The sequence below is a fragment of the Salmo salar genome, chromosome 02 (genome assembly GCF_965601325.2).
Source record: "Salmo salar chromosome 02, fSalSal1, whole genome shotgun sequence".
Lineage (NCBI taxonomy): Eukaryota > Metazoa > Chordata > Actinopteri > Salmoniformes > Salmonidae > Salmo > Salmo salar.
The window spans coordinates 84,777,786-84,803,112 of record NC_138292.1 but is presented as its reverse complement, the minus strand read 5'-3'; the positions used below and the strand labels follow the sequence as shown (position 1 = coordinate 84,803,112).

Genomic DNA, 25,327 nt, shown 5'->3' with positions numbered 1-25,327 from the left:
ACATCTCTAATCTCCTGGTTCTTTGTTGCAATATAGTGGAGATGGATGGAACCAGTTAGAGATGCATTTACAATGCGGAAGGAGCGAGAAGGGCAGACCTCTTGTCCTATACTTTAAAACATTCAATTAACCTTCTTCACACACACACGGTTATATTAAAGCTTTATTGGTTAGGCTGTCTCATACACATGGTTATATCAAAGCTTTATTAGTTAGGCTGTCTCATACACATGGTTATATCAAAGCTTTATTAGTTAGGCTGTCTCATACACATGGTTATATTAAAGCTTTATTAGTTGGGGTTGATCATGGTGAGTTGGATGGTAGACAGGCTTGATCATGGTGAGTTGGATGGTAGACAGGCTTGATCATGGTGATGGTGAGTTGGATGGTGGACAGGGTTGGTGATGGTGAGTTGGATGGTAGACAGGCTTGATCATGGTGAGTTGGATGGTAGACAGGCTTGATCATGGTGATGGTGAGTTGGATGGTGGACAGGGTTGGTCATGGTGATGGTGAGTTGGATGGTGGACAGGGTTGATCATGGTGAGTTGGATGGTAGACAGGCTTGATCATGGTGAGTTGGATGGTAGACAGGGTTGATCATGGTGATGGTGAGTTGGATGGTGGACAGGGTTGGTCATGGTAATGGTGAGTTGGATGGTGGACAGGGTTGATCATGGTGAGTTGGATGGTGGACAGGGTTGATCATGGTGAGTTGGATGGTAGACAGGGTTGATCATGGTGAGTTGGATGGTAGACAGGGTTGAACATTTTAAAACGGACCCTTGCCTTATCCCTAAGGACAGACTTGCCTGAAACTTGCAGAGAGGGGGAGGAGCTACCTCCCTGCTTTCTCTGAGCTGACCAATCCACTGTTAACTTGTCATGAATCATTTTAATGACCGATATACGCCCACACCATTCAAACACAGACTATTTCACTCATATTGTAATTAATAGAAATGTGGAATTAAATGGACAGTTATTTAAAGTTTCCTTGTTACACCAAGCATGGCCACATTTAAGAAAGCTCACCCTGCACGGCTTCTCTCCGCTAGTCTATTAACTACCATTAACTGGTTTGAGCTAAAAAAAAAAAAAAATTGAAAGGTTACCCACCAGTGTGGTGTTTTCTCTTGTGTCCAGCCAGGGTTCTTGACTGACTAAACCTCTTCCCACACTGATCACAGCCAAAAGGCTTCTCTCCAGTGTGCGTTCTCTTGTGTCCAACCAGGCTTCCTGACTGAGCGAACCTCTTCCCACACTGATCACAGCCAAAAGGCTTCTCTCCCGTGTGTGTTCGCAGGTGCACTTTTAAATCCCCTGAAGAAGTACAATGCAGCCCACAGTCTGAGCAGTGGTAAGGTTTTTCGCCAGTGTGTATTCGCTGGTGTAAAGTCAACTGCCCAGACTGATTAAATCTTTTCCCACAGTCAGAGCAGTGGAATGGTTTCTCTCCTGTGTGTGTTCTCTTGTGTATTTTAAGTCCACCTGAAGTGGTTAAGCTCATTCCGCAGTCAGAGCAGTGGTAAGGCTTCTCTCCTGTGTGTGTTCTCTGGTGTAATTTTAAACCGTCTGACCCGACAAAGCTTTTCCCACAGTCGGCACAATGGTAAGGCTTCTCTCCTGTGTGCATTCTCTGGTGCAATTTTAAATGGTATGACCTGCGAAAGCTTGTCCCACAGTCGGTACAATGGTAAGGCCTCTCTCCAGTGTGGGTTCGAAGGTGTGAAGCCAGACTTCCTGATGTAACAAAACTTTTGCCACATACATCACAGTTATAAGGCTTCTCTCCTGTGTGTACACTCTGATGTACCTTCAGGTGACTTGAATTAATAAAGCTCATTCCACAGTCTGAGCAGGGGTATGGTTTCTCTCCAGAGTGTGTTCTCCGGTGTACAGTCAAGTGTGCTGACTGAGCAAATCTCTTCCCACACTGATCACAGCTAAAAGGCTTCTCGCCTGTGTGTGTTCGCTGGTGCACTATCAGTCCATCTAATCTAGCAAAACTCTTACTACAGCTGAAGCAGTAGTAAGGTTTCTCACCTGTGTGTGTTCGCTGGTGCAGCTCTAAACCACGTGATGTTGAAAAGTTACTTCCACAATCTGAACAGTGGTGAAGCTTCTGGCCTAGGTGTCTGCGCTGGTGTGTTTTCAGGTTGCTTGCCTGAGTAAAACTCTTCCCGCAGTCCAAACAGTGGTAAGGCTTCTCTCCAGTGTGTGTTCTCTGGTGTTTTATCAGGGAGTCTGAGCTAGTAAATCTCTTCCCACATTGATCACAGCTGTAAGGTTTCTCTCCTGTGTGTATGCGCTGGTGCTTTATCAGATTTCTTGAATGAGCAAAACTATTCCCACAGTCAGAGCAGTGGTACGGCTTCTCTTGTGTGTGTGTCCGCAGATGAATTTTCAGGTTGCCTAATTGAACAAAACTTTTCCCACAGTCTGTGCAGTGAAACGGTTTTGCTCCTGTGTGTATTCGTTGGTGAATTGTCAGGGTTCCTGACTTTGTGAATCTCCTCCCACATTGATCACAGCTAAAAGGTTTCTCTCCTGTATGGGTCAGCTGGTGTTTTGTTCGGTTTCCTACTTGCAAAATACTTATCCCGCAGTCTGAAGAGCTATAACGTTTCTCTCCAGTATGAATTCTCTGGTGTGTTTTAAGTTTTGCTGAAGAGGTGAAACTCTTTCCACAGTCAGAGCAGCGGTGAGGTTTCTTCCCTGTAAGTCTCTGCTGGTGTTTGAGGTGTTCTGATCTGGAGAGACTGTTCTCTGCCTCGTCAGCATCCTGTTGGTTAGCCTCCCCAGATATGCCTCTTCTACTGAGAGAGCGACGGTTACGGCTGTCCCCTGTGAAACAACGACAGACAGTTAGGGTTCCTTCTTCATATCGAAGACAGACCAAGGCCCAGCTTTTCAAAAACTGTTGTGATCGTATTTTAGCATTTCGGATCGGTTAAAATCGTCAATCTAACCAATGGGGTAGGAGTGCTTCTAATGATTCCACATTTTAAGAAGTTTAGTGATTGTATTGAATGGTAATTAAGAACATCTAGGGAGTGTCCCAAAATAAATGTATGTCAGAGCATAAACCCACTTAGCTCCGGTGTTCTCCTGCAGTCGACCAGCAGCACAGACAGCCTCTTCATACCCAGCAGTAAGGTGCTACCGGGAGAGGTACGACACGGGGACTCCAGGAGGGGGAGGGGGGAGGAAGGTTGGAGGGAGGAGGGGGGTGCGATAGGTGTTTCCTGTAAAAAATAAAATAAAAAAAGAGGACAGTGAAGTTCTCATGTTAGTACACTGAAGGGTTAAACACAACAATGATCTAATCTTAGATCTGACTGATCTTTGCTCAGTTTAGATTATATTGGTAGTGGCGCCATAGTATTAATACAATAATACATTTATTGCATATATACTTTCCTAATATAAGTGCTTTTATAATAATACTTGATTAGTACAAACATCTTATTACAGATTGATAGAAGAATTGATATGTTCAAGTAATGGCTAAACTATTCCACCCTGAAAACTGTATAACTGTGTGAAATGTATTAGAATTATAAAGACTATAATCCAATAATGTGTGTGCATAGGACAAGTAAAGACAAGGACAGTATGTTACTATTTAGCAATAAGCAGAAGTATAGTTGAGACATTCAAGGAGAAGAACTGTCAACAGACAACTTGTGACTACTGTGAAACTGATAACAGGAAGGAGGTCTCCCCACCCAGGGAGGGGAGAAACCGTTGGGCTTGCAGAAACATGTGGCAGAATATGATAAGCAATGTATGTGTTGGAGAAGACTTGTAAATAGCATTCATTTATTGAGTTAATGTTGAATAATAGAAGGGAACATTCAACATTTTGTGAGTGTGTCTCAAAGTAGGTTAGAGAAATATTGACGGTTAGGAGAGAACATGTCAGAGGGTTTGTAGGAAACAAGTTGATCTATTTCTCTGAAGACTGAGCTCCGAGAAGGGAAGTAAGCCAGGCGCTGCGAAGCCACAGAGGTGTTTTGAGCTAGACTTGTCAGTTGCAGACATGGAGATAGATCCTTTTGTCTAATCGGGTTCCTCTGTCAAAGCAGAACATTGGGACAGAGTTAGAGAAGAGGGGCATTCATAATGGGGTATGGTATGAACAAATGTGAGGTATAAAAGGCTATGTGCATTGTATGATTTTTAGAGCTCTCTGAATAAAGAACTAACTTTTTGCAGAATCTGAGACTTTGTCTAATTCTTCTATTAACCCGAGCTTTTCAACCTTGGGGAATTGGTCAAAGCTTAAGTGATTGTTGAGTTATCATTGGGATTGAAAATTCTCGTGACAGATAAATTAATATAGGCACCAAAAGCCATGTAACTAAAAAGGTACACATTTTCTGCTTATGTTCTGTTTTTACATGTCTAGTGATTAACTATGTTGACCCAGCTCTGTACACTCCCATGGATTCTGCTTACGTTCTGTTTTTACATGTCCAATGGTTAACTAGAGCTCAGCCTTTATTCTGCTTATACATGTCTATTAATTAACCCTATGTTGATTCTGCTCACTACTTCTGGGTAAAGAGTCTAGATACTGGAAAATCCCCATAGTACTGGAAATTCTCCAACACTGTTCCCCTAGGTCAGGGATGCCAGAGACCAATTATAATATGCTTTACCCAGACCACGTGCTGTTCCCCTTTGTCAGGGATGCCAGAGACCAATTATAATATGCTTTACCCAGACCACGTGCTGTTCCCCTAGGTCAGGGATGCCAGAGACCAATTATAATATGCTACAGTAGGCCTCTGCAATAAGTACCAAAATAAATAGATTTTAAGCAAATGTCTGGTTCCAACAACTTGAGCCATCCGTTATAAAAACCCATTTGTCAGTCATGAATATAAGGAATCCATAATGTGTTTGTTTACATTGATAATCATGTGTCAACTGAATCATAATTTTTATAAAAACATCACGACTAGTCATTTGATTATAAACCAATGTACTGGCATTATGAAAATTCAGAACCCTCGATGGTGTAGTCTAGACTTTGCTTCACTCGCTCCGGGGTGAAGCCTCGCCTGACTAGCCTACAGATCTAGGATCAGCGTGGGCTCTCCCAATCCTAACTTTAACTATTAGGGTGAAAAATGCAAAAACTTCACCCTACACCTACTTCCTCGGACATCATGAACTAGGTTGACTGTGGGAGCTAAGTAATATAAATAAGTGTAGTTGCTATGCTGAAGTAGCAAAGACATAAGTACATTGGCCACAGGAAGAGAAGATGACACCCAGTATCATTGCTATTTCTGAAAAGGGTAACATGCCAAAGATTACATTGAGCGAAACGAACAAGCAAGGATAGCCAAGGCCATGAGTACATTTACGACAGCTGGACATTCCAATGTCAGAAGGACATGGGAAGGAGGATGGTAGCAAGATGACCAACAACAGCTGAAACATGAACATGCAATGCATGCATTATTTTTGTGTAACATGAGGGGGTCCCGCCACCATTATAACCTAAATCGGAATCAGATATGGGCGTTATTGGGCGTGAACAAGCAAAGAACTCAGACTAAAAGATACGGGTGGCAGATGGACTAAGGGAAGTAACTTCATTTACATATGGAATGTACTCATATACTGTATGTGAATAAAAGCAGAGCCGATGCTCAGGAAAGGCAGTTGATCCATGGACCAGCTCAGCTTTGATACTTTGTATTAAAGTCTATATTGAATTCACAAGTTCTTGCAAGAGTATTATATTCTTAAGACCATTCTCCACGACAACTTCAAGTTAAATTTTGTTTGGTGGCCGGTACATTCTGTTCCTTCCGAAAGAATAAAACTAAGTATGGCAGCCTTTACATTGTGGGCGGAAAGGAAGGCTACAAGTAAACAGCTAAACTACACAAATAATAGTCTACTGACCTTGTAGATTAGGGAGGTAGAGGACCGAGACGTTACATTTCAACACGTTACTCTCTGCCTAACACCATGCCCAGACCGGACGCCCAGACCGGACGCCCAGACCGGACGCGCGTGCAAATTGATTTTGTCCCCACACACTAAAAGCGATTACGACATGCAGGTTGAAATATCAAAACAAACTCTGAACCAATTATAATAATTTGGGCGACAGGTCGAAAAGCATTAAACATTTATGGCAATTTAAATTGGCTAGCTTGCAGTTGCTAGCTAATTTTTCCTGGGATATACATTTTGAGTTATTTTACCTGAAATGCACAAGCTACTCCGACAATTAATCCACACATAAAACGGTCAACCGAATAGTTTCTAGTCATCTCTCCTCCTTCCAGGCCTTTTCTTCCCGACCTCAGTTCATCTTTCAATCACCCACGTGGGTATAACCAATGAGGAGATGGCACATGGGTATCTGCTTCTATAAACCAATGAGGAGATGGGAGAGGCAGGACTTGCACAGGCGTTCAGTGTCACAAATAGAACTGACTTCTATTTTAGCGCTTGGCAACGCAGACGCTCGTTGGCGCGAGCGAGCAGTGTGGGTGCAATGATTGAATAACATGCACGTTGTCCATTTATTTTGCAACGCTCGCGTCAGTGTGGTCAGCATGTAAAGTCACAAGAGAAAATGGAGAATAGAGACGGACTCCACTTTCACTGCCGTTCGACTGAAAAATAGGACTTCGGCCAACATACAAATAATAGTCCAGCCGTAGGCTTCTGTTTAGCTCATTTTCAAAAGTTAACGTCCGATAGCATTTTAACATCCCTCCTTTGTTCCATCACGTTGTCTAGTCTTCTACTCTGCACGGAGCGCCAAGTAAAGAGGGGCTATAATTCACAGAGCTGTTGTCTTGCGGCCTTGAAAGGGTCCTGCACTCCCCTGATAAAGATAGCTAACAGACCCGTAGTCCACTCCCACAGCAAAATAATTTTGTTTTGTAGCAAATGTGTTTCATGAAATACATGCACCAGATGTTACCAGGCAGTATAACATGACGGTGCCAAAATCTTACCAATCCATGCATTATTCCACTAACTATGACTGAGTGCAAAACATGTTTTCCATAATGTATGTTTCATGCAGTGCATTCGGAAAGTATTCAGACCCCTTGACTTTATCCACATTTTGTTACATTACCGCCTTATTCTAAAACTGATTTAATAGTTTTTTTCTCTCATCAATCTACACACAATAACCCATAATGACAAAGCAAAAACAGTTTAGAATTTTTTGCTCTGGCTGAGCAACTCAAGGACATTCAGAGACTTGTCCCGAAGCCACTCCTGCGTTGTCTTGGCTGTGTGCTTAGGGTCATTGTCCTGTTGGAAGGTGAACCTTCACCCAGTCTGTAACAGAGTGCTGTGGGGGGGGGGGGGGGGGGGGGGGGGGGGGGGCTTTGATAGGATATAACAGAGTGCTGTGTGGGGGGGGGCTTTGATAGGATATAACAGAGTGCTGTGGGGGGGGGGGTGCTTTGATAGGATATAACAGAGTGCTGTGGGGGGGGGGGGCTTTGATAGGATATAACAGAGTGCTGTGGGGGGGGGGGGGGGGGGGGGGTGCTTTGATAGGATATACCAGAGTGCTGTGGGGGGGGGGTGCTTTGATAGGATATAACAGAGTGCTGTGGGGGGCTTTGATAGGATATAACAGAGTGCTGTGGGGGGGGGGGGGGGGCTTTGATAGGATATAACTGAGTGCTGTGGGGGGGGGGGCTTTGATAGGATATAACAGAGTGCTGTGGGGGGGGGCTTTGATAGGATATAACAGAGTGCTGTGGGGGGGGGCTTTGATAGAATATAACAGAGTGTTGTGGGGGGGGGGGCTTTGATAGGATATAACAGAGTAGGATATAACAGAGTGCTGTGGGGGGGGGCTTTGATAGGATATAACAGAGTGCTGTGGGGGGGCTTTGATAGGATATAACAGAGTGCTGTGGGGGGGGGGGCTTTGATAGGATATAACAGAGTGCTGTGGGGGGGGGCTTTGATAGAATATAACAGAGTGCTGTGGGGGGGGGGGCTTTGATAGGATATAACAGAGTGCTGTGGGGGGGGGCTTTGATAGAATATAACAGAGTGTTGTGGGGGGGGCTTTGATAGGATATAACAGAGTGTTGTGGGGGGGGGGGGCTTTGATAGGATATAACAGAGTAGGATATAACAGAGTGCTGTGGGGGGGGGCTTTGATAGGATATAACAGAGTGCTGTGGGGGGGGGCTTTGATAGGATATAACAGAGTTCTGTGGGGGGGGGGCTTTGATAGAATATAACAGAGTGCTGTGGGGGGGGGGCTTTGATAGGATATAACAGAGTGCTGTGGGGGGGGGGGGGCTTTGATAGGATATAACAGAGTGCTGTGGGGGGGGGGCTTTGATAGAATATAACAGAGTGCTGTGGGGGTGGGCTTTGATAGGATATAACAGAGTGCTGTGGGGGGGGGGGCTTTGATAGGATATAACAGAGTACTGTGGGGGGGGGGGGCTTTGATAGGATATAACAGAGTGCTGTGGGGGGGGGGCTTTGATAGGATATAACAGAGTGTTGTGGGGGGGCTTTGATAGAATATAACAGAGTGCTGTGGGGGGGGGGGCTTTGAAAGGATATAACAGAGTGCTGTGGGGGGGGGCTTTGATAGGATATAACAGAGTGCTGTGGGGGGGGCTTTGATAGGATATAACAGAGTGCTGTGGGGGGGCTTTGATAGGATATTGTCGTGGAAAATTGTCTTAAAAGTATCACTCTTACAAGAACTTGTAAATTCAATATAGACTTTAATACAAAGTAGCAAAGCCGAGCTGGTCCGCGGAACAACTGACTTTCTCAGGCCCCAGCTCTGCTTTTATGCACATACAATACATAGGTCCATCCTTTATGTAAATGAAGAAAAACCCTTTGTGCTTTCTGCCACCATTATCTTTCAACCCTATGGATAACGCCCATATCTGAGGATAACGCCCACATCTGCTCTTGTTTCTAACATAATGGTGGCCAAACTTTCCTTATATGGACATAAAATGAATGCATGCATCGCATGCTTACCCTTACTTATTTGTCCTTGTTATCTTTACTTATGGTTAGGTGTTTATCTCCTCCTCCCTTCATTAATGTATCTCTGCTTTTCCTTCCCTCAGCACATTCTCTTTTCTCCCACATAAATCCCTCCTCTGGGACTAATTAGTCCCACACAAAACATAATTAACCAAGAGAATTTAAGGATAGGAGTAATAACAATAATAATAATAATCCAACAACCGGTAAGTGTGTGGAACGGAATGTGAACAGATAAAACGTAATCATACTCTGGACCAAACATCTCCAATCCCCTAACATGGATCGGAGTAAAAGATCCAGTCAAAGTTAAAATTGGCAATGAGGATATATATGTGACAAATTAATATACTATGAGGATACACATGACAGATGAATATGCTATGAGGAAGCATGAGCATGTAGTACAAAGCCTTGCCTGTGGTTGTCTCAGCTATGTAGAATATATGAAATAATACAAAGAGTTATATCAAGAAAAGAAATAATAAACATAATAAGAATGATTAAAAGGTAATGCATGAATATATTGCAATATACGAATAATATATGAATAATATAATATATGATTAATATATGAATCTGAACAAGGCCCAAACGATCAAAAATAAAAATTACAAACATCATTCCAAAATGAGACATTCTAACACGATCCTCCCTCGCGGACACCTCTCTGACATGTACTGAGCACATATTACTCATGACTGCTAGAAGATTAAGGACATGGTCCGTAGACACTTGTAACCGGAAACATCCTCTGTTACCTAACGTATAATACATGTTCATCATTTTAGGAAGGCAAAACTAACTTTTAATTAAAGAAAAGCATACATTTATATATGTATGAAACCAATGGAACAGACATAAAAGACAACATATACTTTAGGCCTGTTCAGAGTTATACCAGGAGTTATGTCCTAGGGGCACACTCCTCATCTGCACAAATAGGACAATCCCCTCTTTGGCACATTGCACAAAAGAAAGGGTCGGGATGATGGAAATGTCCATTAATGTCAACTTGGGAGCACCACTTGCAACGCCTAGGTTTTGGACATTTTTTGTGTACATGAACAATCACTAATTCACCTGAATCGGGGTTTGTGCCATACACCGGAAACCCACCAGGTCGCCAGTCATGGCACTCATAACCTCTTCCACGGATCACCTCATGGAGACAGTTAGGGTTTCCAAAAGGACAATCAAGGGGACCTCCAACAGCATTGCAAGGGTTCCCATACTTATTTGTATAATGTCCAGGGTTGCCTGGGACAGGATTGACTACAATAGGTGGATCCAAAATATGATCCTTAAACTTGATTCTTAACCTCCTTTTTCGTTCAGGGTTGACTCCACGCACCGACATCTGTTTAACAGAAGTCTTGACCACGAGTGATTTAACTAAAGGTAACACACAGCAAAATACAACGCCTAATGCCACTAGGCCTCCACCCACCATGATGGCCAGCCTAGTAAACATAGCGCCCCATTTTCCTAAGGCCAGGTCCAACCAATCCCAGACATGAGAATCAAACCCAGCATTCGCTTTCACTTCTGCTCTTAACCCTTTAAGTTTATTCATAGCTAGGGAAAATGTTCCATTAGGTGCAGTGTTATTGGGAATAAAAGTAGAACACGCATCTCCATACATTACACAAACTCCCCCCTTCTCCGCTAAGAGCCAGTTGAGAGCTTCCCTGTTTTGCCATGTCATCTGGCTTGTGGCCTTTACCTGTTCTCCTAAAGCTGTCAAAGCAGAGTCTGTATAATTTATAAATCTTTGTTGGTTATAATATATATAATTAATCCACTCTAAGTTCTTATTGGGTGTGACCCACAAAAATATAGATTCAAACCCAGATTTAACCTCATCCCTGGCTTTAAACTCATTGGGCACACCCCTGGGTTGTCCAATTGCATCAAGGTATACTTTAGGATCCGATTCATATTCTCTCTTAGTTCTAGTTTTAGCGTGCTCCACCTGGGGTATTTTAATAATGGCAACTTGTTGGACTGCTCTGACTAAAGCACACAACCCAATCCATCCTTCAGGAAGAACATTCAGAAGTTTGTTTTTCCCACACATCCAAAAACTATCAGCAATACCTCTATCTTGGTTCTTTAACATAGTAAGAGATGGTGCAACCTGAGTGATGTTGCCACACGACCCCTTCCTATTTGTAATTAGTCCTTTCTCATCCAATTTACAAATACCCACAATTTCTAACACCCAGATAGTGTCACACTTTACCGTTGTTTTTCCCACATTAATTCCACCAATACCATAATTATAGAAACATTCATATTTTCCCTTAACCACGGTACTTTTGTCTATCTGAGGTTTAGTTAACTCAGTCCTAATGTTGTATGTAGCACATTCCTTGTTAGCCAGTACAGTCTTATTTAACATAGTTTTACCTTTAGTACTGCCCAAAGCCATTCTGCACTCAATGTCACATAAAGGAACATGGTACTTTCCATGATTACAATTAGCATTTTTCCATTTAGCACAACTGTCAAATGATGCCGGTTCTGGTACTATTAATATTTCAGACAAGGGTGATTTGCTGCATAATATACAATTGTCCATCTTATGTCTGTCTGCTGTATACCTTGCCCATTTATACCAGTCATTTTTTGCCGCTTCTTCCAATGTTCTGTCCTTGGGTGGTTCTGATTCTGCCCCACCCGCTGTCTCGTCCATATCATATCCTTGAGGTGAACTGTTTGGTTTTGTCAACAAGTTCCAAATGTCAGTGAAAAACCCTCCTGATTCCGATGTTTCTGGTTTCGCTGTAGGTGTAGTCACAGGTGTCGTTGTAGGTGTAGTGGATTTCTCACCCAGAGTAGTAGATGTTACTCCAGTCGTGACCACTGTGGTATTTACAGCTGCTGCCACAGTTGTCGTGGTTCTAGTTGTTGTAAGTACTTCTGGATCGGGTGCTGGTGTGAATTCGATTTTCATGGTGGTTGTACTGCTTCCTCCAACCAGTCCTAATCGGGGGCTGTGTGTACACATTTGCTACTGGCAATGGGACAGGCATTTGGGTCCGGCCAGGGGTCAACGGTTGCGGTCCTCCTGGGGAAACAGCAGCCATTGTTCCTATCTCGGGCACAGAGGTGGTTACTGAAGCCTGGATCTTTTTCTTTCCTTTGGTCAGTTCTTCCAGCTGCAACTGGGCCAGCCTTCTCTGGATGTCTTTCCCTTGCTCAGCTTGTTTTTGTTCCTCCCTTCTATGTTTCTCCACAGCGTGAACCACAGTCACAGAATTCTTTGTATGCTTTTGAGGTAAGTCCCACCACGTCCTCCAGCCGGTTCCTTACTGGCTGGGGCATGGCTTCCACCACTGAGGTCCGGAACATTGTTGTCATCAATTCATTTTCCTCCGGATCCTGTTCTGTTTCCATTCTCCATTTTTTCAATTGTCCATGCAGGTACGCAGCTGGGTTTTCTGTAGCTCCAATGGCCTCTCCCCTCAGTGCCTTGGGGTCCACCTTTGTTGGGTATGCTGCCCTTAGGGCCCTCCAGATGGCAGGCCTATACCTGTCAAACATCAGTCCGTCTCTTGACACCTCCCACTCTGTGCCGTTGATTCCTCCCTCCTGCATGATTTCTCCCATTCTCTGCACGCTTGTTACCCTTGCCAGTAATGCCCTTATGTCGCCCACCGCCAGTAATTTCCCCATTGTAAATTCTTCAAAGGTTCTGATCCACTTCCCAGCTCCTTCATGGAGATCCGGCAGCCGGGTGACCAAACCCTCCAGGTCCTGCGTAGCCCATGGTATGTAGTGCCCCTGATTTCCTTTTATCAGGATTGGGCATTGGTTATACGGATCTAGACTATAGTTTTTTGCTTTTTTCTTTGCCCTGTCTCTGAGCACCATGTGATCTGTTTCTGTGGAGTCTTGTCTCAGACTTTCCTGTAGGTTGCGAGCTGTTGCCTCATCTTGCCTCTCTTGCGTACTCTTCCTCTGCTCGCTCATATTCTTCTTGTATCTTTTGTGTTAATAGGCGGTTCTTCCTTTCTAATAGATCTATATCGAATCTATTATCTTTTCCCTCATCCTCAGATTCTTCCCCAAAGTTGCTGCCTGCATCAGATCCTTCAGGAGTTTTTGGGTGTTTCTGTGACTTCTCTTCTTTCTTGTCTTTTTCTTTTCTTCCTTCTGTTGTGTGTTGTTTCGGTGTTTCCTTCTTTCCCATTTCTGTTTCCATTGCTTTCAGGGTTTTTATCAAACCCCCATAGCAATTGAAACCTTCTTCTTCGCTTCTCGTGTGTCTCTGTTTTTGTTGGACCTCTCCCTGCTGAGTGAGGGGGTGCACCCACTGCTCTGGGTGTGCAGGCCTCTTCCTCCTCCTCCTCTGTCACTTCTACCCTACCTCTTATTTCCATCTGTCCGGTTACCATGGGATACTGCCCATGGGGATAAGGTGGTGGCTTATTCTCCCACACACCCTTTTCCTCATTTTTCTTGTGATCTTTCTTCAGCATTTCTCTTGCCGTTCTCATGCTGTGTAACAGGCCCATTCCTTCGTCTTTAAACATTTTCAATATTTCATTCTCTCTTTCTCGTTTGTTCTTTCTTTTCTGTTTTTTATCGTTTGGTTTGTAGTTTTTTATTAGGGTCTCCATTTCCTCACACACAGAGACATCCAATGTCCCCTCTGCAGGCCATTTGGTATTATACTTTCTAGTACGTTTTTCCCATTTTTCAGATGTTTCTTTTATTTCATTTTTATTCAAAGGGTGTCTGGCCCCCAAGATCTCTACCGGTGTCCCATTCCCTTTGAAGGGCATCTTTGTCGTTAGCTTTACTTTCCTGTATTAAATCCCTTTCCTAGGCTGCGACCTCCTAGGGACCCAGCAATTCTAAAGTGTTTTATTTTACTTGTGTTTACACTATGCTGCGTTATCCGTTTTGTGAATGCCAAACATTTATTGCGGTTCCGTGTGTTATCTTATTTAATTCTGGCTTGACCTGTCTTTATTTTTACTTCTTGTTTTAGTTTATATCTTTATCTGTGTGTGTTTCCTTTCCTCCCTGCGCACTGTGTGTGCTATGTGTTTACTGTCTTCTTATTGTCTTATTTTCCTAGTTTTATAAATTTTTTAATATACTGTATTATATCGATGTTTTATCTTTACATATAGCTCTCCTTATCCGTTATCTATTGGTTTTATTCCCTTCTCTCCAGGAGAGTTTTACCCCTACTCTCCCTATCTATATCGAGCGGCTACACAGCGGAGCTTCACAGTTCCTCCCCTGTCCCAAAATAGCGCGCACACACACCTGTTATCTCTCCTCCTTGCTCTATGCTTCTGACTTGTTCTAATATGCTTCCTCAACCTAGAGAAACTTTCACTCACTCAAACACACTTTTTTATTTGCATTCATACAATCTTTATTCACATTCGTTCATCCACACCCTGCTTTACCTAAAGCAACCTATAAAACCTCAGTCTATTCCTGATACACTTCCTCAACACAGGATAACTTTGTATTCATAGGATTTTTGTAGTATGTCGGAAATTCTGCTTAATCGAGTCAGTTTCCCTTCACACTGTCTGTCCCCCCCCCCCTTGTACTGTCCTCCGTTCCTCAGAGCAGCTACGTGGTGGACCCTACTGATCTTCCGGCGCCGTTAGCAAAGCGGAGCGTTATTATCTGTAGGACTAACTTTTCATGGTTACCATTCGTCTACCTAGATCGAATCTCTCCCGTGCCCTACCTGCTCACTGCATACAGATCCTCGTTCCTCGAGCGATATCGTGAACAGCCCACTCAATCAAGCCCTCTAATTTTCTCCTAGGCGCGATTGTGTAGGATTTCTATCTATTTATCTATTTGTTCTGACCACACGCACACAGCAGCAGTAGCCCCACGCCAGGTCAGGCAGTCCAGCCGAAAGAGAGCAAATGCACACACCTCTTGGGCCACACAAGGTTCCCAGATTTATGGTCTCGTGAGAGGACCAACCCGAATCACACACCCAACACGAACCGCCTGATCAGGTTGATTGGGCTGTGTTAACGCACATCCCAAAACAGGTCCTGAAACAGTCGAACTCGGCCAAGCAGAATCAGACGGGACAATCCCTCCCAACAAAACCACACGTGGGCCCGTTAGAACGGTCCAGTCAGCGCAGGCGCAAGCCCTCCCCGCTAGATACCCACACAAGCCGGTCCACTATCTACTGCGCATGTAATCCCAACAAATTGTACACATATCACATTTAATAATTCCCCATTCATGCATGCATGCAGTTCTATTGAATTCAAAAGTTCTTTCAGTACCACTACATTTTTCAGGAGTTCTTTAAATAGAGAGACCTACGTGGCGTCTCCTTCGTTGAGACTGAATCTCCGAAGCAATCTACACAAACATTTCAACTATTGTAAGAACAAGCTTACCTTATTATAGTTGGGCGGCCACCCGTTTGCGAGACTGCTCCAGAAAAACCGTCACCAACCAAAAACGCCGTTGTCTGAGGTCCCTTCAACTCCTGGCAAGCTCGCCAAAGTATGTCGTGGAAAATTGTGTTAAAAGTATCACTCTTACAAGAACTTGTAAATTCAATATAGACTTTAATACAAAGTAGCAAAGCCGAGCTGGTCCGCGGAACAACTGACTTTCTCAGGCCCCAGCTCTGCTTTTATGCACATACAATACATAGGTCCATCCTTTATGTAAATGAAGAAAAACCCTTTGTGCTTTCTGCCACCATTATCTTTCAACCCTATGGATAACGCCCATATCTGAGGATAACGCCCACATCTGCTCTTGTTTCTAACATAATGGTGGCCAAACTTTCCTTATATGGACATAAAATGAATGCATGCATCGCATGCTTACCCTTACTTATTTGTCCTTGTTATCTTTACTTATGGTTAGGTGTTTATCTCCTCCTCCCTTCATTAATGTATCTCTGCTTTTCCTTCCCTCAGCACATTCTCTTTTCTCCCACAATATAACAGAGTGCTGTGGGGGGGGGGGGGGGGGGGGGGCTTTGATAGGATATAACAGAGTGCTGTGGGGGGGGGGGCTTTGATAGGATATAACAGAGTGTTGTGGGGAGGGGCTTTGATAGGATATAACAGAGTGCTGTGGGGGTGGGAACCTTGGCGTGATCCTGGACAACACCCTGTCGTTCTCCACTAACATCAAGGCGGTGACCCGATCCTGTAGGTTCATGCTCTACAACATTCGCAGAGTACGACCCTGCCTCACACAGGAAGCGGCGCAGGTCCTAATCCAGGCACTTGTCATCTCCTGTCTGGATTACTGCAACTCGCTGTTGGCTGGGCTCCCTGCCTGTGCCATTAAACCCCTACAACTCATCCAGAACGCCGCAGCCCGTCTGGTGTTCAACCTTCCCAAGTTCTCTCACGTCACCCCGCTCCTCCGCTCTCTCCACTGGCTTCCAGTTGATGCTCGCATCCGCTACAAGACCATGGTGATTGCCTACGGAGCTGTGAAGGGAACGGCACCTCCATACCTTCAGGCTCTGATCAGGCCCTACACCCAAACAAGGGCACTGCGTTCATCCACCTCTGGCCTGCTGGCCCCCCTACCTCTGAGGAAGCACAGTTCCCGCTCAGCCCAGTCAAAACTGTTCGCTGCTCTGGCACCCCAATGGTGGAACAAGCTCCCTCACGACGCCAGGACAGCGGAGTCAATCACCACCTTCCGGAGACACCTGAAACCCCACCTCTTTAAGGAATACCTAGGATAGGATAAAGTAATCCTTCTAACCCCCCCCCCCCCCCCTTAAAAGATTTAGATGCACTATTGTAAAGTGATTGTTCCACTGGATATCATAAGGTGAATGCACCAATTTGTAAGTCGCTCTGGATAAGAGCGTCTGATAAATGACTTAAATGTAAATATAACAGAGTGCTGTGGGGGGGCTTTGATAGGATATAACAGTTGCTTACGAACCTTCCCAACGAGTTTAAAAATAATAAATACATTATTTTCATGTAAAAAAAAAATGTAATAAAGATAATCTAACGTTTTACCTAATTATATATAAGGAGGGCATTTGCACAACATGTTTCACAACAGCACACAACAAAATTCCAGAGACATATTGAGCGACCAACTGATACCAATCACGACCACACCCAGAGACAGATCGCTGACTTAAGCCCTAGCCACACGAACTGACCACTGGTGTAAAGAACAACATTCCATGAATATCGCAAGCACCCAGACACGAATTACCAGAAACACACACACACACACACACACACACACACACACCACACACACACACACACACTTAGGTGTGTTGGACTCCGAGGACAAAGGACACTGCCAAGGGCCAATGGGAAGTCGACACCACCTGGAGAGTGGACCGTCCCTCCACTCATCGACCAGTCAGGAGAGCGGACCTACTAGACTCAACGTCAACACACTGTTATTTCATTGTATAAATTGGATGTATACTATGTTTCGGGGCTCTCTTCTGCTAGTTCCCTATGAGCTAAACGAAGGAGTCCGTGCACGCTTTGCCAAATATCTTTGTCTCATAATAAACTGCCTTACTATAAACTGAATCACCCGGTCCAGCGTCTTGACTTGTCTCCTTCTCAAATAACTAATCATCAACAGAATTGGTAGCAGAGGATGGTTTCAAACTCCTGAATTCGGTCCATTAATGGTTGATGTGAGAAGAGACAAGTCCAGGACAATCTTGTAAGGACGGGTGACCTGTCCGCAGGAGTCATCGGCGATTCTGCTTGCCCCGGGAAACTGATCAACGAGCTCGATTAAAAAAAAGCTCTCTCCACACAGATCCGCAAGGTCAAAGAGGGGGAGCTGTTGGGAGACTCGCCACCACTGAAGGTAAAAGTTGGGGACTGGGTGAGGGTCAAAGTCCACAAGAGAAAGTGGCTGGAACCCAGGTGGACTGGGCTGTACGAAGTGAAGGAAGTTACTTCACACTCTGTCCAGGTCAAAGGTAAATCAGGAGCACCTTGGCACCACCTTACACATTGCACTCCAGCCCCAACCCCTTCCAGAACTTTGACTGAAACCAAGGCCGATTTGCGCGCCCTACATAAATTCGATTCCAACCACTGAAACCTTAGTTGGGGAAAATGGGACAATGGCTTCCGTTTCCACGACCTAAGGCACCACGCCCAGGGTCGGGGTACATCCCTCCCTGGGAGAGGCTGGGGATATCAGCTCCCCTGTTTGTTATTTTTGTGAGTGTACACTACTAGGCTGATCACCACCGCTATTGACCCTGGTCAGGCTGATAGGGGCCTAATGTTTCCTTTGCTTCAGGTGGAAGACACTGAACCCGAGTATGCATTCGAATAGTTTAGTTTTCACGCCTGCCACGCGGGAGGCCCGGGTTCGGATCCCAGCCCATGCACCATGGGACTAAAATGTAAGAAGATATGTTTTGCCTGGAGAGATACGGTTGCTAGCGTTTGTTTAAGATATAAATGTAACGTTTTGATAGCCTTTCAATTTAAACTAATCAAGCTAACTAATTAGAAAATAATAGCGAGGGAATTTTGATATAATACGTTCTCTGTTGCTGGAAATGGCATACAGAGAAAGAGTTGAATGATGTTATTTTTATAAGTATGGCGATTTACATGGTACATATAAGGTCATAGACATTTCATAAGTGTGAAGCCGAAAGAGAGATACAGTTGGAATATTGGTTTTAATCTTGTAATAGAGGAAAGGCAGAACGCTGTTTGAAAAGAGGTAATCGCTGGGCTATGTTTGGCGGGAAAGAAGCATTTTGTGATGTGATAAATTCTGGTTATTGATTCGTGGTATTGATTGTTTAGTAACACCAGTGAATTGAACATTGCATGGAAAAATATCAAGTCATTAAGGTGAATTACAGGTGGAGTTAATTTTATATTAACAGGGACGGTGCACATTAAACACAGTTGTGTATAATGGCAGGGTATTCCTAGCAAACAGAATGGGCCGGTTTGCAGACAAACTGAAAGGGTTTTAGGGTTTTAAGCAATCTTGGGTCAAATTGGTTAAATAGTACGTTAAAATATGGGGTTTCATAGATTGAAGTACAGTATTGTATCCAAGGGTAGCGCATGTTCAATTAAGTTTAAAACTAATGATTGGGGGGAGTACAATGGAAGTATAAGCATTTTTAGGTTTTGTTTGTAGTTAACTTTTGGGTTTCTGAATCGGTGTAGTATGAGGAAATGCTGACCAAGTGGTTATTTTATGGAATATGGAGCGCTTAGCTCTTTGGGGAAAAATTCCTAGGGACAGGATATCTTAAAGGGGTAGACACACATGGCATTGTAAAGTTTTATTTTCTGAGTTTTAATTAAACACGTGAAATTCTTTTGATAGGGAATGTTCTGGGAACTTGAGATACGAAATCTAGATAAGGTTATTAGCTTTCATTTGTCTAATGTAGTAAGAAAGAAAAAACGGTTCTGAAAAGGGGTTATGACTTTTTTGACCCCACTGGTGACTTTTCCTTTTGTGGTCTGATCAGCCGCAATGAAAAGCCATTGGATGGTGAATTTAAGGTCATTTGGGATACTAACTTTAAGGAAACTAGGAGAACTGATAATTATGATGGAGTTAAAGTTCTTAGACACAATTGATCATTTGAACCAATGAGAAGACAAAATGACGAAAAGGGTACAATAATTTTTCTTTGGGGAGTAGTTCAGATTAGTCATTTTGATCTGATTATGTTACGTGAATATCGTTTGATAAGTAGGGGTACTTTTTACATTATCTAGATAAGTTTATTTTCCCTTAGGAAGTCAGCTGTGGTTGTATTTAGTGGAAGAGATTTAACACAACAAGACTGTGGAATTAATATAATAGTAATATTATATTTTGTTGATAAAACAGGTTAATAATGGTAGACTTAAGCCAACAGGACAGGAATATATGACATCTGTAGGGAATCCAGGATTATTGAGGGTATCGAGATAAATGTAAGTAGCTATGTAATAAGACCATGAGACATTTAGTACTCCCCTGCACTGCTGAGACCTTGATGGGTTGGAAGTAGAAGGAGGAGAGCATAAACAAGGAAGAGAAGATAAAAGTAACATAGAAGAATTAGATAACGGTTAGTGAGTGGAGACCAGCATAGTTAAATTATAAACAGGTAAGGACAGAAATAACACTGGAGAGACAGAAAAGACATAAGAATAGAAGATGTTAGGTTCATTTAGTTAGGATATTAATACATGGAGAGACTATCGGCTCCATAGGCATGTATTATAGTTATGATTTTAAGTTATGTTTGGTCAAATTCGCTAGGAAAAGATATGATAATTTAGTTGAAAGAAGTTGTTCAATCTTAAAGAAGATAGGACACTTGATAGAGAAATGCACAGGGTAGCTAAGGATAAATGCCCCAGGGAGAATTGTACATGTGGTATATGAAAGGGGGCAATCCTACAAGAGAAGGGCTGACATAAGGATAATTTACTAACCTTACAAAAGACATTGTTAAGAAATGCAGCAAAATTGATACATGGCTTGAGCCATGTATAAATAGGGGGAGTATGGTAGAGCAGGCGATAGAACAGGATAGGATGCTACTAGAACAAAAACATTTTTTGTAGAATGTCCATTCCAACATTTGGAAATTGACTTATTGAACTATTCAGAATTAAGGGGAAGAAGGGGTGTTTAACAATAACAGATAAGTATAGCAAATGGGTAGAAGCGTTCCCAACTTACTTGGTGGACATGATTATGGTAGCTAGAATATTAGGACAAGATATAATCCCTAGTGTTGATACTGGGATCTATCTCTTTAAATGATGGATGACAGTTTAGCTAATCAGGTAGAGCCTATAGAATGCCAGAGTTAGGGAGAATAGAGATACCAGAACAGGTAGACATAGAAGTTAAAGATATACTAGCAGAGCACATGAGAAGACTGTTTGTTAACCAAACCCGTATGTCCAAGATTTTGTGTTCAACAGGTGAATTACAGGAGAAGGTGATTCACTCAATCCAACCAGGAGACTGGGTGTGGATCCAGTCCCTGAGGAGAAAAGACGGGAAGCAGCCCCGTGGGGAAGGCCCATACCAGGTGCTGTTAAACCATTGCCTTTGCCATTAGAAAAGCTGAGAGAGTCACTTGGGTCCACGTTACCCACTGCAAGGAGGTATGTACACATATGACCACTGCTGATCACACACAGAGTTAGGAGAAGAACCGATACCAACAGGGTCCGGGGGTTACCTCCTTAACGAAGATTCCCTATCCCGACCGTTCATCACTGTGTGTGCTCCTAGAGGTGTGAGTATGGGGTGGTACCAAGCAGAGACGACTAAGGGCAGGAGAGGGTTGACGGTTTTTGGGAAGAGTAGAAACTCTGAGCTGCATCATAGTCTAATCTTTCTGATATATTCAGATCCACCACCTACTGGTACTAAACATAGGTTACCGTTGTCATGGAGAAGAAGTAAAAGATAAACTATATAATACACTGATGAGTGACGTACAGAATAAGGAATCAAAGAAGATCAAGATGTAGAATTTAAGGTAAACATTAAACAATTTCCTGGGGAAGCAGACAACTGTACAGGAATATGGGTTGGCCAGATTGAAGTACTCAGCCAACCCACCTCGGTTCACCTAAATTCCGGATGAATACCAGTGTTATAGATACAAAAATGGCACCGAGAATTAAGATGATTTTAATGGCTGGAAAGGTAATTGTTAATATGACTGACTTAGGTTTGAAAGCACAGGAGAAAATGTGTAACCTCACAGCACCTATAACTGATGAAGGGTGGGCTAGTACCAGCAAAGGACGCATACGACAGAAATTACCACAAAGGGTGGTTAGGAATTGCGCCCTGGGGTTATTGGTCCAACCAGTTCAAGTTAGTCATCAGAGGCAAGTTATAGGAGGCTAAAGTAGGCACAGGAGGAGTTTTGACCAGGATGGGAGTAGCTTTACAAGATGGATGCTATTGGCATCCTCAGGGAAGTTCCAGATGAATACAAAGCTATGAATCAAATATGTGAAGGCTTTAACACTACATTATTTTGGTAGTTGACAATAAATAATAATGTGGATTGAATTAATGACATATTTTAATCAACAGAGATTCATGAATGAAACAGAGGATGCAGTAAAGAGGTTCTCTGACCAATTATCCGCCACCTCCCTCATGACCTGGTAAAATAGACTGACTCTCGATAGGTTACGGGCAAAGAGGATGGTGTAGGTAGAATGATTAGGTTCATTGCTGTACGTACATTTTTGATAACACAGATCATGTTTGGGAAATGGAAAAGTGTTGCAAGAACTGTATTATGGGCTGCTTTCACCTGTATGAGTGTGATTGGGTTGTGTGGTTGTTGTTTGGTCCCGTGTGCAAGAGGTTTAATCACCAGAACTCTAGAGAGATGATAACGGAGCAGATGGTGAGCTACGGACCGAGTCAAAGTTCAGATCAATGAGATGACAAGTACCTACCGCCGAGCAAGGTGGAGGATTCATTCAAATATGAGGAGCACATGTTAGATGAGACCATCTATTGGGATGCATGAATTAGTTTGAATTTGTGTGAAATTTCTGAATCCAATCAAAATAGATGTGTTATAATGTATGTGAAATATCTAGCAAAACGGGTGGATTGTAATGGTAATGATATGATTTTAATCCCTATTGAGACTTGACAAGCTATCTGCTGAGGTGAGACGTGAAGAGGGGGACTCACAAAATTTGTCTCTGACTTCCGTTTGTTTGTTTTCACTCCCGCTGTGCCGCAGATTGTTCTTTTTTGTCACGTCTTGCAGACGTGAAGAGGGGGATTTGTAATAAAGATAATCTAACGTTTTACCTAATGATATATAAGGAGGGCATTTGCACAACATGTTTCACAACAGCACACAACAAAATTCCAGAGACATATTGAGCGACCAACTGATACCAATCACGACCACACCCAGAGACAGATGGCTGACTTAAGCCCTAGCCACACGAACTGACCACTGGTGTAAAGAACAACATTCCATGAATATCGCAAGCACCCAGACACGAATTACCAGAAACACACACACACACACACACACACACACACACACACACACACACACACACACACACACACACACACTTAGGTGTGTTGGACTGCGAGGACAAAGGACACTGCCAAGGGCCAATGGGAAGTCGACACCACCTGGAGAGTGGACCGTCCCTCCACTCATCGACCAGTCAGGAGAGCGGACCTACTAGACTCAACGTCAACACACTGTTATTTCATTGTATAAATTGGATGTATACTATGTTTCGGGGCTCTCTTCTGCTAGTTCCCTATGAGCTAAACGAAGGAGTCCGTGCACGCTTTGCCAAATATCTTTGTCTCATAATAAACTGCCTTACTATAAACTGAATCACCCGGTCCAGCGTCTTGACTTGTCTCCTTCTCAAATAACTAATCATCAACAAAAACCAGCACAAATGTCAATAGCATAGTGACCCATTGCATTTGTTGACCGTTAACCGGCTACAAAGACCCCTTATCTTACATGTTTAAATGTATATAAACTTACCTGATTCATTGTAGATTCTTCCGTTTATGGTCGATTGCAGAGTTCAGGCGAAGTTAACCAGATGGCGATGTTTATGTCTAGCGTACTGATATCGTAGATTAGGTAGGTAAAGGTCCGAGACGTTATATTTGAACATGTGGCTGCCAAAAGTCAGAAGACAAAAGAGCCGAAGCTGTGCCTTCACTTCCGGTGTTGTGCCGAAAAGCCCCACCCCTGCCAGAATTCTACGCACTCAATACTTCGACTTGCTTGCAAGTTGAGATTTCTGCTCTTCACTCCGTTGTCAGTTTAGCCTACATTTCACTGATCTTAGTACTATAAATCTTTTTTTTTTGTGTCCTTCAAGGCAGCTGTCAATGATCACGTTAGGCTGCGTTTCATAATTTTCTTTTATGGCGGTTTGATCGCGGGGGAGACACTAGTAATGTCTGCAGGTTTCGGTTTGGCTATTTGTTTCAAGTGTATTAGTCTATAAATACATCTCTTCGCCAAAAATCGTCATCTATCCCATGTCTTATTCCAGCCCAGCCTCACATTCAATTATCGCATATATGTACAAAATGTATTTCAGCAGATTTCGTGCAATTTTGTGTGGTTCAATTCGTTCGAAAATACACGAATTAGTCCTACTTAATTCGTGCGAAAAGACACGAATTTAACCAGTAGACGACACACAAGCCTTTGCAACAACCATAGACGCGATCGCCTGTATTTCATTATTTATTTATTTTACGTTATGAATATATAGATATTTTGTCTTTTTTTAATCCCTATTAAAACATTGTGGTTGTATGCCTATATGTACTGTTTTCGATTTTTCTGAACAGACTTTTCAGTATAGAATGAATGTAAGCAATGCATGATGGCTAATGGTGTTTTATTCGGTTGTACTTCCATGTATTTCTTACATTTTACATTTACGTCATTTAGCAGACACAAAAAACAAACGTGTAAACCTTTTTTTATTGACCAGAATGTAACTGAAAATACGATGGCAGCCTTGTCATTGTCCATTAATACCAAAACATATTTTTTTTCGTATAACATTTGGGGAAACGTAAAATTACCAAAACGTTAACCCGTAATAAGGCTATGGTGGAATTGTACTATGAGCTGGCTAAGTGTAAATACATGGCTCTGAGTGTAAGCACCTTTTCACTCGAAACTTTCTTCTGTTCAAATTACCGTCAGTGCGAAATAGCTAGAAAGCTTTCGTATTTCCACGTGGCTGCACCTACGGTTATGAGAACGATAAATCAAAGTGCAATACCTGCGTCGACCTGTGATGAGCAGCAAAACACCGGAAAGCTTCTCGTCTACCGGAAAGTTACAAGAATGGTTAGCTCATCCGGTCATGTGACATTTGTTGTTTATACATTTTTCGCCCACACCAGGTGTCTGGACCCTGGACAGATAACAGGTAGGTCGCCAGTTCGTCCCTTGTTGTCATAAATACAGCGTGCACACACATTTGTTTTTTTGTTTGTTAAGTGTTTGGTTTAAAAAAACGTGTTAAACCGGTAAGGAAGGTTACGTAACTAAGGTGAATAAAGAAAGTTCCATAGACAACAGAATGTGTGGATATTTTTGTTGCTTTACTTGCGTATATTTGGATATAATTTCCACTTATTATTTTAGCCACCTATACATTAGGCTATATATTCCCCTTTTTCCTCTTTGCATCTTGAAAGAAATACACATTGCCACTTAATCTGTATTCATCTTGTGACTTCTCCTTGGAAGAAG

At 43.0% G+C, this 25,327-nt stretch overlaps 1 protein-coding gene and 1 long non-coding RNA gene across 3 annotated transcripts; one reads left to right on the top strand and one right to left on the bottom strand.

Moving 5' to 3' along the window:
* Positions 1-150: 150 nt before the first annotated feature.
* LOC145850285 (uncharacterized) lies at positions 151-23,812 on the bottom strand. Of its 2 annotated transcripts, none has more exons than XM_082967775.1 (3): positions 23,582-23,812; positions 3,098-3,251; positions 151-2,850 (listed from the first exon to the last, which is right to left on the bottom strand). In XM_082967775.1, exons 1-3 carry the CDS (start codon positions 23,588-23,590, stop codon positions 1,115-1,117), a joined length of 1,899 nt encoding a protein of 632 aa, XP_082823901.1. In that variant the 5' UTR covers positions 23,591-23,812; the 3' UTR covers positions 151-1,114. The 2 variants fall into 2 exon arrangements, with proteins under 2 accessions (XP_082823901.1, XP_082823897.1); XM_082967771.1 differs by lacking the exon at positions 23,582-23,812 and adding an exon at positions 6,237-7,156.
* LOC145862661 (uncharacterized) lies at positions 18,629-23,422 on the top strand. Its single transcript, XR_014382241.1, has 2 exons — positions 18,629-22,513; positions 22,799-23,422. It is a non-coding gene; the product is annotated as an uncharacterized LOC145862661 (long non-coding RNA).
* Positions 23,813-25,327: the final 1,515 nt, after the last annotated feature.